Source organism: Ranitomeya variabilis, chromosome 5, assembly GCF_051348905.1.
Source record: "Ranitomeya variabilis isolate aRanVar5 chromosome 5, aRanVar5.hap1, whole genome shotgun sequence".
NCBI classification, from domain to species: domain Eukaryota; kingdom Metazoa; phylum Chordata; class Amphibia; order Anura; family Dendrobatidae; genus Ranitomeya; species Ranitomeya variabilis.
In genome coordinates this window covers 194649534-194666871 of record NC_135236.1, presented here as the reverse complement: position 1 = coordinate 194666871, position 17338 = coordinate 194649534, and the positions used below count along the sequence as shown (strand labels likewise).

General features: G+C 37.6%; 2 protein-coding genes across 3 annotated transcripts in view; one reads left to right on the top strand and one right to left on the bottom strand.

Moving 5' to 3' along the window:
• The window catches only part of FGF7 (fibroblast growth factor 7), an 84510-nt gene extending 70901 nt beyond the window's left edge, over positions 1 to 13609 (top strand). For both annotated transcript variants that reach the window (XM_077263706.1, XM_077263707.1), the window contains exons 3-4: positions 7236 to 7342; positions 8497 to 13609. In XM_077263706.1, the coding sequence (XP_077119821.1) occupies positions 7236 to 7342; positions 8497 to 8691 (302 nt within the window). In that variant the 3' untranslated portion in view covers positions 8692 to 13609. The remainder of the gene's footprint in view (positions 1 to 7235; positions 7343 to 8496) is intronic.
• The window catches only part of FAM227B (family with sequence similarity 227 member B), a 1130503-nt gene that overhangs the window by 916266 nt on the left and 196899 nt on the right, over positions 1 to 17338 (bottom strand). The window lies entirely within an intron of this gene.

Genomic DNA, 17338 nt, shown 5'->3' with positions numbered 1-17338 from the left:
AAAATTTGTTCCACAATTTCTGCTGAAGGCAGAAATACCCCATATGTGGCAGTACAGCACTGCTTAGCCATATGGTGAGACTCGGGAGAGATAGAGTGCTATTTGCCTCCAGGAGCACAAATTTTTCTAGAATAGTTTGCGGACTCTATATACAGAGCCCGAGTGCTTGAAGAGCAGAATCACCCCCCAAGAGACCCCATTTTGGAAATTATACCCCTTTTGGAATTTAACTGCAGGTGAAATAATGATTTTGACTCCATGGGTGTTTTTCAGAAACAAGCAGCAGTGGATATTGCTGAGTGAAAATTGCAAACTGCTGTTGTAGTGGCCAGTACATTGTAGAGCCCGTACATTGTGCCCAGCTCATGCACCTGTAAATTATGCGGGCTCTCATCACTACAGAAATGCCAAACATATGGACAATAACTGCTGTTTACTCACACTGTGGTGCTCAGAAGGGAGGGGGGCATTTGGATTTGAGAGTACAGAATTTGCTGAATTTGTTTTTTTAGGGGGGTGAGGAGCCATTTAGCTGTTCCAGAGCCTTTGTACTACAAGTAATGTGGAATCCCCCTCTATTTCCATTAACAGATGATGGACCTGAGTGGGGACTTGCTTTTTTTGTAGATTCAGTTGAAGCTTTCATTGGAAACATTTTACATAACATTTGGGATCACATTTATCCGGCGCTCTACGCTGAGCACTAACATCGGGGTTTATATTTAAATCTCTGAGTAACGTGATTCAGATTAAAACCCCCGAGGGAGCAACTCATTATAATGAGGCAGCAGAGTTACTCTGGACTCCATCTGATTTCAGTTCAGCATTGTTCTTTTCTTTAGAAGTGTAGAAAACTGAGGCGGACCACTTTTATGCATGCTTAAAAAGACAGATGCCACAGACTACCACAATGCCTCCATCTGCCTCTTTATAGGGAATCTTATACCAGGGGTTCCGTCTGAATCATGAATTTTAGAGATTTACACAAAAACCCTGGTGTTAACACTCAGGGCAGAGCGCTGGATAAATGTGAGCCCAGTTTTACTGCAATCTTTGGGAGGCAGAATGAACAAATCAACAGCAGGTGAAGTATTGATTTTATTTATTTTTTATACTGTTTTTCATGCGATACAAATGATTAGATGGCTTTATTCTTCGGGTCTTTGAGATTACAGCAATACCAGATTTGTATTGTTTTTTTCTGCTTGGCTGTGGTCACACACTAAAAAACGCTTACTTTTGCAAAAGTCGACATATTTTGAGACCTATAATTTTTCCATATTTCAGCTGAGTCATGTGAGTCATCGCTTTCTATTCCGATTTTTGGGAGTCAGAATGAACAAAAACCAGCAATTCAGGAATTGGTTTTTTTTGTTGTTTTTTTATGCGATTCCGCATGTAGTAAAATTGATAAGGATTAGGAAGCTTTGTTCTTTGGGTAATAATAATAATAATAAATTTATATAGCGCCAACATATTCCGCAGCGCTTTACAAATTATAGAGGGGATTTGTACAGACAATAGACATTACAGCGTAACAATACTCACAGTTCAAAATAGATACCAAGAGGAGTGAGGGCCCTGCTCGCAGGCTTATAAACTATGAGGAAAAAGGGAAGACACGAGAGGTGGATGGTAACAATTGCTTTCGTTGTTCGGACCAGCCATAGTGTAAGGATCAGGTGTTCATGTAAAGCTGCATGAACCAGTTAACAGCCTAAAAATGTAACAGTACAGACACAGAGGGCTTTTAACTGCATAAAGTGTATGAGAACATGATGTGAGGAACCTGATTATGGTTTAAGTTTTTTGAATGGGACACACAGGGATAGTTAGGTTAATGCGTTGAGGCGGTACGCCAGTCTAAACAAATGCGTTTTTAGCGAACGCTTAAAACTGTGGGGATTGGGAATCAATCGCATTAACCTGGGCAGTGCATTCCAAAGAGTTGGCGAAGCACGTGAAAAGTCTTGGAGACGGGAGTGGGAGGTTCTGATTATTGTGGATGCTAACCTCAGGTCATTAGCAGAACGGAGAGCACGGGTAGGGTGGTAGACTGAGACCAGGGAGGAGATGTAGGGTGGTGCTGAGCCATGGTAAGTACAATTACAGAAATACCACACATATATCATTTTTTTATGTTTTGGCGCTTTTACACAATGAAAACTATCATATAGAAAAATTATTACTTTTGCATCGCTTTATTCTAAGAGCTATAAATTTTTAATTTTCTGGCTTATGGAGCTGTATTACCAGCTTGTTTTCTGTGGGACAAGATGATGTTTTCAGAGATACTATATTTATCTACATTTGTCTTTTTTGATCGTGTTTTATTCCACTTTTTGTTCTGCTGTATGATGAAAAAGCATCGCTTTTACCTAGTTTTTTTTTATGGTGTTCACTAAAGGGGTTAACTAGTGGGTCAGTTTTATAAGTCGGATTGTTCCAGATGCGGCTAAACAAAATATGTGTTGTTGTTTTTTTGTTTTTTGTTTCATAAATATATTTATTTCTGGGTACAATTTTTTTTACTATTTTTACAGATTTTTTTAAAAAATAGTTTTACATTTTTTTTACCTTGTCCCACTATGGGACTTTTTGCAGTCTGATCATTTGTAATGTATAGCATTCCAAACTGACAGCGCTGCACTGACAGAGAAACTTGCTACTTCATGCTCTGATCATGATCTAGCATATTTGGTAGCTCTGGTGGCCCAGATGTAGTCATGACGACATCGGGTCACCATGGCAACAATTGGTCTCTCGCGATGACATCACGGGTGCGCCGTTGGAGAGCAGAGCTCCCTCTCTTTGCATGCCTGCTAAATGCTGTGATCATAGCAATTAGCGGGCTAAAGTGCCGGGAGCGGTGCGGGCCAGATGTCAGAATCAGCTGACACCCGGTGGCGATTGCCCACGCAGAGCCTCCTATGCAAAGGAGATCGCCATGAGGCATATGTACAGCAGCGGTCAGGAAGTACTTCCCGACTATGACGTATATAGACTGCAAATGTTGGGAAGGGGTTAATAGTGAATTTGTTGGCGTGACACTGACATATACTTTCCAAAGATTTAGTGAGATCTAACATAACTCAGAGCATACAAGACAGAAGCATATATTAACTGTACTAAAATGACTAGCAGTATATGCAAGATAGGATTAAAACTGTTGCACAGTAAGGGAATAATTGTTTATCTTTAAATGCATAAATCATTACAAATCCTATCTGCTTTAAATGCCCAGAAAGGTCAAACAGATGCATTATCTTACTGAAAACACACTATTCAGTGGTCTGCTTTGTATCACGTACACATCCTAAGATTTCTCCTTTTCCTTCAAGGTGATATTGGTAGTCTTTTGTTAATCACTTTCTCACAGTCTCTCCTATGCATTTTATTGCCAAGATATTTACACATCAGGGATGCTTACATCTATGTCTGGAACAGCAAACGTAGACAAGTACTACTAGGTAGTGTTGTAAATGGAGACTACTGTAATTGTACATACTGTATGAAGCAGGTCAATCAGGTGTTAAATGACAAATGATCATTAAAAATATTATAACAATTCGTACCTATGTGGCAGATGTTATATTCAGCTCTGTTCTACACTGCTATGAACATTAATGCAAAGAAAAAAAGGCTATAAGATTTGGCAGTACATCATCTGTATTATAGATGATTATCTTGTCCATTAAATCATAGAAGTCCTGCTGCCAAAACTTGATTAATTGCTTAAATGAAGTGGCTCTGTGAGGCTTTATTTTATGTGGGAGAAATTGAAATAATACTGAGCAGTTTTAGTGGGTTCATATAAAATGACTGTAAAATGTATATACTTTTTTGCAAATATAAAGAAAAGCAATTTGGGGATTTTTACAATGTTTTTGTTTCATATTCAAATTATTTTGGAACTGTGGATATCTAATACGGAATGTGAATTTTTTGTTTCTCTGTATTAAAAGTGCAATCTTTGGTTTGATGAGGGAGATAAATTCTTCTTTCAAACCATTATTTATCAATTTTTCTCCTATGCTTTATTTTGACATTGGACAACATGATATAAAATTCCTCTGGGGGTGGCATTACATTTATTCTCAGCTTGTCCACATTGGCTAAATTCTGTCCACTTTTATTTACTATGGCACATGGGAAAGTTATGATCTGTATCTTTTGCATGTATTCTGTTTCCATCGGAAAGATAATTTTTTGTTTAAATCATGTTCTGTGAAATTCCTTGTCATATGTGAATTAGTTGGTCATTCTCCACTATTAAAGAGGACCTGCTGCCATGTAAAAAGTGGCCAGTGTTTTCCTCTTATTTTATTCCTGCTGCTCCCCTAAATATTCAATTTCTTTCAAATCCTCCAAATAGTTTCAGATATGTTGGTCTTTTTATTTAGTTGCATTTTTCTGTTTTTTTTTTCTGATGGGGCATGGCTCGCAGAATTCTAGGGTGATATTTCTTTTGGCTACTTTTAGGCTAAGTACCCCATTAGCAATGCCCCTTTGGTGAAGACAATAATATTAGTCATTGATCTGATGTATTCCAATGTCTAGTAACTGCTCATTTAGTTACCATTAACAATTGAGAAATTATGTCCCTGTGTGCCATAGGGAAGTTTTCCAAGCCAACCAAGAGAAGCGCCATGGCAAGTGTGATGGAGACTTCTATTATAGTTAAGCTCCTAAGAATATGGGTAGTGGCTTTTCAGAGGGGCTGTAATAGTTTGCAGTCCTATAAGGGAGAACTAAGGTGCCCATGTTACTGCAGCACAAGTCTTTTCCAGCACAAGTTGGGGACAAGTTGAAAATAACTATTGTTAGTCTGGCTGACATTACCGTTGTAACTGTATTTTAATGATTATTTCCTGTTATGTGATGCCAAATGTGAAAAAAAAATTGACATTGACTGCTGACTGCTGAAAAATTGACTGCTGACATTGCTGGAATGGTACCGGCACCAGAGTTAAGTATAAGTGCTATTATTTTACAAGGTGGAAAGTCATAATATCCTTATTAAAAAAATGACTAAATATGGGATTGACAAGGCTACGGTTAGGTGGATTCATAACTGGCTCAGTGATCGTACTCAAAGAGTGGTGATAAATGGTTGCACATCCAATTGGAAGAGTGTTTCAAGTAGAGTACCATAAGGCTCTGTCCTGGCCCCGCTGTTGTTCAACATTTTTCTAAATGATCTAGAAAAGGGAACTGAAGGTAAACTAATCAAATTTGCAGACGATGCAAAGCTAGGAAGAATAGCTAACACTAGAGAAGACAGATAAAAAATTAAGAAGGATATAGATAAGCTTGAACAATGTACAGCAACTAATAGAATGGTATTTCACAGGGAGAAAAGCAAGATCCTATGTCTGGGCAAGAAAAACAAAAAATACATCTACAGAATGGGAGGAATAGAACTAAGCAACAGCACATGTGAAAAAGACTTGGGTATACCAGTAGATCACAGACTGCACATGAGTCAACAGTGTAATGCAGCAGCAAAAAGGGCAAACACAATTCTATGATGTATTAAGAAAAGCACAGTGCCTAGATCACTTGAAGCAATTATCCCCCTCTACTCCTCCTTGGTCAGGCCTCATCTGGAATAGTGTGTCTAGTTCTGGGCACCATATTTAAAAAAAAGACATTGAAAAACTGGAGCAAGTTCATAGAAGCACTAACAGGATGGTGAGCAGACTGCAAAGTATGTCCTACGAGGAACTGTTAAAGGATCTGGAAATGTTTAGCTTGCAAAAAAGAAGGCTGAGGCCATGTGCACACGTTCAGTATTTTTCGCGGTTTTTTCGCTATAAAAACGTGATAAAAATGCGAAAAAAAACGCTAACATATGCCTCCTATTATTTACAGTGTATTCCGCATTTCTTGTGCAAATGTTGCATTTTTTTCTGCGAAAAAATCGCATCGCGGGGATTCCGCACACCTAGGAGTGCATTGATCTGTATACTTTCCGCACGGGGCTGTGCACACCATGCGGGAAGTAAGCAGATTATGTGCGGTTGGTACCCAGGGTGGAGGAGAGGAGACTCTCCTCCACGGACTGGGCACCATATAATTGGTAAAAAAAAAAGAATTAAAATAAAAAATAGTCATATACTCACCTTCGATGGCCTCTGGAGTCTTCCCGCCTCTCCGCTGCATGCTGCCGCTTCGGTTTCTACAGCTGGTGTGCGGTGAAGGACCTGCGATGACGTCACGGTCTTGTGATTGGTCGAGACCGGTCATGTGACCGCGACGTCATGGAAGGTCCTGGACCACACCGGCATCTATAGGAACGGACGCCTGCAGGTAAGTATAAACATTTTTTTTTATTTTTTTTATCATTTTTAAACATTCTATCTTTTACTATAGATTCTGCATAGGCAGCATCTATAGTAAAAAGATGGTCACACTTGTCAAACGCTATGTTTGACAAGTGTGACCAACCTGTCAGTCAGTTTTCCAAGCGATGCTACAGATCGCTTGGAAAACTTTAGCATTCTGCAAGCTAATTACGCTTGCAGGATGCTAAAAAAACGTGAAAAAAACGGAAAAAAAACGGAAAAAAAAAAATGCGGATTTCTTGCAGAAAATTTCCGGTTTTCTTCAGGAAATTTCTGCAAGAAATCCGGACGTGTGCACATACCCTGAGAGGACACTTAATAGCTGTCTACAAATATCTGAAGTGATCTCACAGTGTAGATGAATCATCCTTATTCTCATTTGCACATGGAAACACAAGAAGCAATGACATGAAATTGAAAGGAAGAAGATACAGATAAGATATTAGAAAAAACCTTTGGACATGATGACCCTGGAGGTCCCTTCCAACTTTAACATTCTATGATTCTATGAAAATTGAGAACGGGATGCCTGACTTGTGGACAACCCCTTTACCATTATGCTATACAATATTATTCCTCTTAATTAAGTACATATATTGCACTAGGAGGAGTGGTGCCATAATTTTGTATGAAAAGCAAAATAGTAAGAAATATTCTGATTAGATGTTGTTTACTTGAAGTCATTAATAGAAACAAATGCAAAGTCACAACATTTTCAAACGTGAATGTTTCAAGTACTATTATTTGTAACAATAAGTCCTTTACATCATTAGCCCTAAGTGCTTCTCACACTCAGACAAAGGACTGGAATAAGTTTATAAAATGAGAAACTTGCACTTTGATAAATTAATGTTAATTAAAACTTCTAATTCTCTTTGTATTTTACAGGTATTCTGGAGATCAGAACAGTAACAGTTGGTGGGATAGTGGCAATCAAAGGAGTGCAAAGTGAATATTTTCTAGCCATGAACAAATCTGGAAAACTTTATGGAAAGGTAAAAATAAATATATCATAACCAAACCATAACATTCATTTTCTTAGATAAATAAATGCTGTATACATTCAGAAATACAACCAAACATAAGTTATTAACACATACCCCCCATTTTATCCCCAGAGCTCCAGCACCTCATCCCTGATCCTCCCTGATGGTCCTCCATTGATCCTCCACTTGGCTGCAGATTTCACTTTCTGTATGCTCCGCGTCACCACTGCAGCCAATCACTGGCCTCAGCGGTCTCGTGCCATATACCGCTGCAGCCAAAGTAAGCTGAAGACCAGAGGGGAGAATTGAGGATGCGGCACTGAAACTGCAGGAATAATATGGGTGAGTATATATTATTTCCTTATCATAGCTCTAGTTTCCAATTTTATAATTAACTCAGCAATCCAAAATACCCAATATACTATACCAGAAGCAGACGCAGACAGAGGATGGCTTATGTGCAGAACAGTACAATAGCTCTTTGCAGTCCAAAAGCTAATTATAATGCACAATTCTATCTGCTTAGTATATGGAATTAGGCACCCGTACCTCTTGGCCCCCTGTGCGGCTGCACACGTTGCACTAATGGTATGTCCCCGTGCTATATACTGGCAAATGGGCTTCTCAGCTATTTTCTACTGAGGCCACAACAGCCAGGATATCATGACTTCCGAGCCTCACTGCCATTGGCCCCAATCTAAGCCAAAATTGAAAATATTGCTCAATACACGATAGTTCAAAAAGTGACGCTTGTGTTGGTAAAGCAGAGATTGATGTTGCCAGAGAAAGGTTTGTGCAGCATATAACCACCCTGACAAAAAATGGGGGCTCCACAGTCTAGTATGGCAGTATAGCACTGCTACTAATAACACCAAATGTTTAGTGCTTCAAGTTTCTAGCATGAATGGAAATATTAGCTGGCTCTCAACAGATCTAGGCCAGCAAATCACCACTGTTTTAATAGACACACTTCAATATAGAATGCAGGATAGTTACATACACAGAGATCCAGTGCAGAATTTTTGCATAGATTTATCAAACGACATCTACTACCTAGCTAACAGTAAAATGTTATGTATTTTAATAAAAGATAAATACAGCTTAACAGTTTTTTAAATTAAGTTGTATTATAGATAATATTTTGTACTGTTTTTACTTTGCAGAAGTTTTGCAATGAAGACTGCAACTTTAGGGAACTAATCCAGGAGAACAAATACAACACGTATGCATCAGTAAATTGGACCCATAATGGAAAGGAGATGTTTGTTGCATTGAATAATAAAGGGTCTCCAATAAAAGGGAAGAAATCCAAGAAAGAAAACAAAAGCTCTCACTTCCTTCCAATTCAAACATCCTAACTATTAATTATCAGTTCCAGCAGAATATTTTTTTACCTTAATAATATTAATAATTATAATAATAAATACATACAAAAGGAAAAAGCTGGATCTACTACTGAAAATCCGAACAAGCTGGACTTGCACATGTATGTGGAGATTAAAGACCTCCACCCAAAAAAAAAGAAAAGGAGGAAGAAAAACTTTAAAAATGTACCCAAAGAAAGGATATAGCTAAATACAAGTTGTAAAAATTCTAAAGAGATGTACAAACATATGTTAGTAATAATCCAGGGGTATTATTTTTTGTTAAATTATCCAACCCCAAAGAAGGAGGATTGACTTGATCATCTGATGATTTATTTTTAAAATGTAAATCTGCTTGTCAAATATGGCTGCTAAAAACATGTTTTATTTTTTTATTTTTTTAAAAGCAGATAATAGTGTTATGTAAAATATGTTGGACCATGAGGCTGCTGGAATGATGTCAGATTTTCAAGTCAATTCTGCATGTAGACACTGAGCTGAATCTAAGTAATTCTTAGTGAAATAACTATATGCACACTATAATATAAAACAAATTATAGTTTTACCTTTGTGACTATGGCATTCAAAAATATATTCATCCTCTGAGGGTATTCCACCATTGTCAGTAACTCCTCATTGTTATGAATGCCAGATGCTGCTCATATTTTAAACCAACAGTACTACATTACTCACTTGTCTATGCGCAGTTTGGTCTACATATGAAAACATCAGTTTCTTGCAATACTGACCTAATAAAAGTATTTCAGTTATAAAAACATTCTCTTTCTTAAACAGCTATTTATATCAGTTGCAATCTGTTTTGTTTGTGGATAGAAGATGTTAATATACTTAAAGGGGTTGTCTGGTCTTGGTGTACAAGTCTGCAGGCATGCTAGGCGACTGCAGACTTGTGAATCCTCACATGGCATTGCACTGTGCTCTGTGAGGATTCTCCAATGCGACAGGAGTAGACGTCAATGTGACCGCAAGTATGCCATTTGCATGCTTCCGGCCACATTCCGACTAGACGTATCTTACCTCACTTAATACATTTGCATTGAGCGAGGCCATGCTCATCTAGTCAGCACGTGACCGCATGTATGCAAATCATATACTTGCAGTCACAAGCCCGCCAGCACCGGATAATCCTCACAGCACGCAGTGTGTGTAATGTGAGCATTCACAAGTCTGAAGTCACATAGAGTGACTACAGAATTGTAGCCTGAGACTGGACATACAATGGTCAATTGCAGAAAATTCATTATGATTTTAAGGAGTTAACTTTATTTGTTACCTAAGAATAGTGATCAAAGTAGAAAGTAAAATATCTGATGATCATCTTTGAAACTGATGGCTATGATTTTAGGATAGAGAAGAAACAGATTTTTTTCTTACTTAAAATGCCCTAATTTACTACATAGCTGACAGTGTGTCAATAGTATGTAGCTGACCCATCAGTGTTGAAAGATTGGAAATAGAGTTAAGTAAGATTCAAGCTGTACTGGTATCTGTTACTAATAAGACATTGTGGATTAATGTATCCTAAGTTCAAAGCTGGCTTTACTAGGTCTTGACACAACATTTTTATTCATCAACCCTGCAAACACATGTTAGAAGCTGGTCAAACCTGGCACCTTCGAAAAACCTATTTCTCAACCAAGTCTACAAAGCAGAAATGTTATATTTGCAATGTGCAATAATTTTTTTCAGTGCATGCTTTGACAGACTTTTGTACACAAAGGAGTTTTAATAGATTGGAAAAAATATAGGGGGTTGTCCAACAGTCAATTTTCTTTTTGTAGCCAAGAACTGAATCAATATAATACACAAATTAATATTCACCTTCAAGCACATCCACGGATGCAGTGCAGCCTGCTCTGGAGGTCTCAGCAGTCGATGCAGCCTGTAATTGGCTTTAGTGGTCAAGTAACTAAAAGAGTCCAAAAAGGTGCTCTACTAGTCACCTGCAACGGTGCCGAGACTTCCAAACAAGGCACACATACCACTACTGGAGCCGTGAAGGTGCTGAAGGGCGAGTGTGCCTCCATGTATTATTGTTAAATAAATCATAGCTAAAAAAATTAAATAGCTGAAAGGGCAAAAAAAGAATTTCTTGGACCTGTCAATCCAATGCAGCTCCACCACCACCACTACAGTTTTTCTGGATAGTCTTTACCTTCTGTATTGAAAACACCGCCATCTATCCTGTACCATGCTGAGGCCCATGACTGGCTGCAGCAGTCACAAGAGTAGGTGGGGTAAGCATTCCTTGCATCACGGTAAACAAAGACAGGCAGCTACCACCAGAGCAACAGTGCTGGATAGCCTGTTAATTTCCCAGGTGAGAATGGGTTATTTTTCTTACTTTATTCCACTTCTTCCTTCATTTAGTAAGGTTATATTTCAGATCCAGGTACTGAAATAGAGATTAATATTTTCACGACAGATTAACCTACAGTATAAAAACATGCAAGAACCAACTATTAACTCTAAAAATAAGAACAAAAAGCTGCTTTTCCCAAAATTACAATCATGTGGCACTTCATGTACCAGGTAAAAAAAGAAACCTATATATATCACAAATGAAATGAAGCAGTCAAGTGTGCAATCATAGTTTATAAAATAAAAAAAATCAATAACTCTATTAAGAGCTCCAATTGCATTCCAACTGACCCTTACTACAACAGTAATACATAACATCATCAAAGCAGAACAATATCATCATCATCGATAATTCAAATAAGAATTGAGAATTACAGATTACTCTATAATATTACTTGCACCATAAACTTAGAACTCCAGTCATTGATAAGATGATGACTGAATTAATTGTGATCGTCACACCAGGTATGGCCCAACAATCTTAGTGTGCTTAAGTCATCTGAATTACTATGGCTGCAGTTATTTTTTTAAACAATAGATTTTAGTTATTCACAATTATTTTAAGTAGCAACCATAAGAAATCAATTTAGAAAAAGGAATGTGTGAAATATTATGTAAGGAGAATGGGTTATTAATACATCCCCTGTTTAAGCAGTGGCTGTTTTTGCTCTCAGCAGATGCGGGTCTGGCTTTGATAATCCTGCATATCAGCTGTTATGGCTGGGGATAGCTGCACATTGCCAGTAGTGGTAGAAGAAATTTAGTATTCCATGACAGCCATGTAATGAATCGATAGGTTTAGTAAGGAGGGTCTTGTCTTAGTAGGGATTGTTTCCTCTTAATCAGAGAAATATATTAAGCAGAAGCTCCCCTCTATGATGCTTAAATGCCCTAAGGGCCATAAAGCTGTAAACAAATGCTATACAGTATATTGCAAGGCTTTATAACATGAGAATTGATCAAAAACATTTTCATCTTATTCAAATCATCTTCTTGTAGACTTCTAGACTTTGGACAACTAATGAGGTTGACGGATCCTAAAATCAAAATGTATGTATACTTCCAAAGTACATCTAACATCTGCACTGCAGTATGTACCGGTACTGGACTTGCCTGGAATGAGTTGAACGAGTTGTTCGCTACTCGACGACCCTGAGCAACTAAAATGCTCCAAATATAATAAAAAACATTTACTTACTCCTAACAGACTGACACCGCTTCGCCAATATCGGTGTTGTGTTTTCCAGCCTTCACCTGACATTGAAATGTCATGTGACTTGCTGCAGCCAATCAGCAACTGTTGATTGACTGCAGCCTTTCAGTATTTTATCAGAGCAGAATTCTGTTTTGATCAAATCATGAAGGCTGCAGGCAATCAGGTGTTACCAGAAAACACAATGCTGACGTAGGAAGAGCAGCGCTTGTCCGGGAGGTAAATATATGTTTTTTTATATATATATATATATATATATATATATATAACTATGGACATTTTGGCTGTTAATATGGGAAATTTGTTTAGTAGTGGACAATGCATGAAAGCCGCTACATTAAGGTGGTGGTGGGAAGTGGTTTTGTGTAAAACATTTGTGTGAAACTTCTTTAAGAATACATTCCATAATTTTCTTTTCCAAAAAACCCAATAGCCCTTGTTCCTTATTAGTGATGAGCAAATAAACTCGTTACTCGAGATTTCTCGAGCATGCTCGGGTGTCCTCCGAGTATTTTTTAGTGCTCGGTGATTTAGTTTTTATGGCCGCAGCTGAATGATTTACATCTGTTAACCAGCATAAGTACATGTGGGGGTTGCCTGGTTGCTAGGGAACCCCCACATATAATCAAGCTGTCTAAGAGATATAAATCATTCAGCTGAGGTGAGGAAAACTAAATCTCCAAGCACTAAAAAAATACTCGGAGGTCACCCGAGCATGCTCAGAAAATCTCGAGTAACGAGTATATTCGCTCATCACTATTCCTTATCCAAAAACACACACCTGTTTAGGCTCCCTACATTTCTATGGCCCTAAACACATTGCAGAACAGGACTGTAACCCTCTATGTCCTGGAATTAATACAGGTTCAAAAAAAAAACAGAAAAAATGAGAAAGCTACAAGCATGGTTAATTGCCTTTGTGCTGCTTTGCAAAATACATAAATGTTTGGCAACCATAAAACTATGTGGTATCATTTCAACAGCAACTAATAAAAAAACCCTGGGCAAATAAGGCACATGTATTAAAATAATTTTAGAAGTTAAACTATCTATCACTACTTTTTGGTCATAGTCATGTACATAATAAAGTTTGTGGATAAGTTATCCTTCATCTCTCAGAAAATATAGCAAAAGTTCAAATGACTTGTTTTATATGTAATATAAAACTATACTTTGTTTAATTGTTCTTAGAACACATAGCTTTCAGCAGTTATTAATGCATTCTGGTTCATAGCATCAAACTATATTATAGCTGTATTTGAACATATTGTTTTAAGTTATTTAAACTGATGTTATTTATATAAAAAAAAACTTATTAAGCTGTATCTGTCTCATATGCTTTTAATTCTACAAAATAACAAATCATAACGGGAAAGTCTGGCATAGCTGCAGTTTCTTCTCCCCAGTGACTAGACGCCATGTCTGGTACACAACTCTGCTGCCAGCATACACTGGATGGCAGACAAAAATGAAAGCTTGCGGCAACAGTAACGATAGATGTCTCAGAAGGAACAATAGAAATATGCAAAATATCCTACGCCCTGTAGACGTACTAAAGAAAGCCCTGAAAAGATAACCTAAAATAAAATTGCCATTGTTATTGGGATACAAAATACAGGCATTATTTATATATAAAATAGTTTGGTGCACAAATCTGCATGTTTCTTTATGTAATTTGAGAGACTATTTAATGACCAACTAGTTTCATAGCAAATTTCTGGTAATTAAAGGGTTATTCCCATCTTCATAGATGGATATTGTCAGATTGTACTTGAAAAAAGAATCATTTTTGCAATGTACAACATATTAATTATTATTTGCAGCTGATCTTTTATTTTCCCTTGTTTAAAGCTTGTTGCATTTGTTTTTTTCTGATTTCAGTGAAAACGTAAAAAAAACAAAAAATAGGAAATACACATTTATTTTTCACTTTTTCAGTTTTATTGCAACCACAATGGACTGCTAAAAAGCATTTAATTGCGTTCACTTTTTGGTCTAAATTATTTTTATATATTGGACTTTTTTTTTAAATGGAGTGAGGCTAGAAACGACTATTCAATCTGGTTGTGTCGCTTTTATTTTGGTTTATTTGTGTGGGTTTTTTTTAATTTACTTTACACACTGTGCAGCTCATAAGGTTTTAAGAGATTTTAACATATTAATACATCTTTTCCATTGCTGACTTCACCTTTAACTGGGGAATTAGCCTCAGTTACAGAGTAATTTCAGCTCCTTGCCTGCATAGCTAACTAGGTCTCCTAGGATCCATCCAGCAACTCCTGTTCTCTTGCTACATCCAGCAATCACATGTTCACTGGGTCATGATGAAAAAGCATGGTAAGTGCTTCCTAATCTTATCCACAATATCTTGTGTACACAGAGATTAACAAGGTAGACATGATGAAAAACCATGTTTATCTTCTCTCTGCGGAGTGTGGCTGTGTCTGACACACAACTTCCCATCTCCACACCTGAACAATCTCCTGCAAACTATCCACTATGCAGTGGCATTTTAGAATGTCAATGCAGAGTGAAGTGTAGACTTCCCACATGTTAATAACCCCTTTCTCATGTACAGCACCATGGAATTAATGGTGCTATATAAATAAATAATAATAATAATAATGTTAATAGTCTATGGGCAGTCCAGAAGCAGTTAAGGAACCTGGGATTTTTCATTTTTGCTTTCATTTTTCCTCTTCTTCCAAAAGCAAATACTTCTTTATTTATATTTAATTTATATTTATAACATTATTCATTTCACCAGTCAATGTACGATAAAAAAGGTAAAAAAAAAAAAAAGTGGGGTGAAGTGGGGGAAAAATGGAATTCCACCATTATTTTGGGGGTTTTGATTTTAGAGTGTTCATTATATGGTGAAAAGTACCTGCACAAATTACAGCACCCTCCACACTTGTGGACCCTGTGCTAACATACAGGCACGTATGTCATTTTGCGCTGAGGGGTTAATGTAGGTAGTACTATATTACAACACAGTGAAGTGTGGGTTTTAAATAAAAGAAAAAGGACTAGGAGATGAAAAGTAGCGCAATAGGGTTTTAGCAGATGATAATGGAAGAATATTAATGTGAAACCACTCACCTGATGTGGTCGCAAATTGCAACCTGACATAGGCACGTAATACAGCTGCTGCAGGACACCGGTCACAAATGTGCCCAGGGTAAATAAAAAGTAGGAAGGAGGTTTCATCAACTTAACCTAGGTTTTTGCCCTGATGAAGAGATCGTGTGTGATCTTGAAACACGTTGACCTGTAAACCTTTTAATAAAGTCCATTGATTTTATCCTACTACTCAGAAGATCTTCTTCAAATTACTCTCAAAAGTGTTTGATGGGGTTGGGGGTCATTATTCTGTGCACTGTATTCGTGTTTTAAACAAGTGAAACCATAACTTTATGAACCTCGCTTTATGGATCATGCTTCACAGTCATTCTGGAAGAGAAAAGAGCTTTTTTTTAAAAAAAAAAGACTGATACCACAAAATGGGAAGAATACAATTAGTGTGGCATTAACCCTTTCCAGTCAAAGCCATTTTTTGTCTTTTTAACAAACCATTTTTCTTTTCATTTTATTATTGTGACTTTTCAGGAGCCTTGACTTTTTTTCATTATTTTGGCAATCTTTAAGTATGAGAACTTGTTTTTTTGGGATAAGTTGTATTTTGTCAGTGGAATTATTTTGGGGTACCTATAACTTATTATTAACTCTTTATTCAGAGAAATATAAACAAAATAGCAATTCTGCCACTAATTTTTTTTGGCATTTAATGTTAACTTTTTTTCACAGCGCTGCACAAATAAAGAGTTAACTTTATTCTATACATCAGAACGATGTTGGTGATAGTAAATTCACGATTCATGTTGCTTTATTTGTTTTATCCGTTTTACACAATAAATTCACACTTTGAAAAAATCACCTGTTTTTGTGTCGCCATATTCTGAGATCCATAAGTTTTCCAATTTTCTGTCAGTGGAGCTGTATGAGAGCTTATTTTTTTGGCGCATAAAGCTGAAGTTTTCATTGACACTATTTTGTGGTACATGCAACTTTTGATCACATTTTATTACACTCTTTGGAAGCAAATGAAACAAACAAAACAGGAATTCTAGATTTTGTTTATTCAGTTTTTTAAAAAACAATCTCTGTTTATTTTGGGATAAATACGTTAACAACAATACGAAAGTTATACAGTTTTGTTTGTTTTACTACTTTTGCACAAAACAAAAAAAAGTTACTGTGCAAGATGTGAGAACGTTGTGCATTTGGAAGCCCAGATACTGGATCTAAATATGCAGCTGGCAACACTGAGATCCACTGACAATATGGAAAGGAGTCTTCTGCTCAATGAGCAGATGCTCAATGGGATAGATGAGGGGGGATGCTAGGATGGAGCTGCAGGACAGTGAGGCAGCAAGCTGGGTGACAGTTAGAAAGCGGGGTAGAGGGAAGAGTGCCAGGGAGGCTAGTCCTGATCTGGCACAACCCAATAAGTTTGCCAAGTTGGCAGATGAGGGGGGTGCCAGTACAGGGGTAGCGCTGCTGCAGCAAGGCATGTCCTCTGAAAGCCAAAGAAGTGACTGCTCCCGTAAGGAGGGAAATAGGAGAGCAGGCCAGACAGTTGCTGGTAGTGGGAGACTCAATTATTAGGGGAACAGATAGGGCAATCTGTCACAAAGACAGGGATCGTCGAACGGTGTGCTGCCTACCTGGCGCTCGAGTCCGACACATCGCTGATCGGGTTGACAGATTACTGGGAGGGGCTGGTGAGGACCCAGCAGTCATGGTGCACATTGGCACAAATGACAAAGTTAGAGGTATGTGGAAGATCCTTAAAGATGATTTCAGGGAATTAGGCTGCAAGTTTAAAGCAACGACCTCCAAGGTGGTATTTTCACGCAGACAGGCAATGGGAGATTATTGAGGTTAATAAGTGGCTCAAGAATTAGTGTAGGAAGGAGGGGTTTGGGTTCCTGCAGAATTGGGCCGACTTCTCAGTTGGCTACATGTTCTACGCTAGCGACGGGC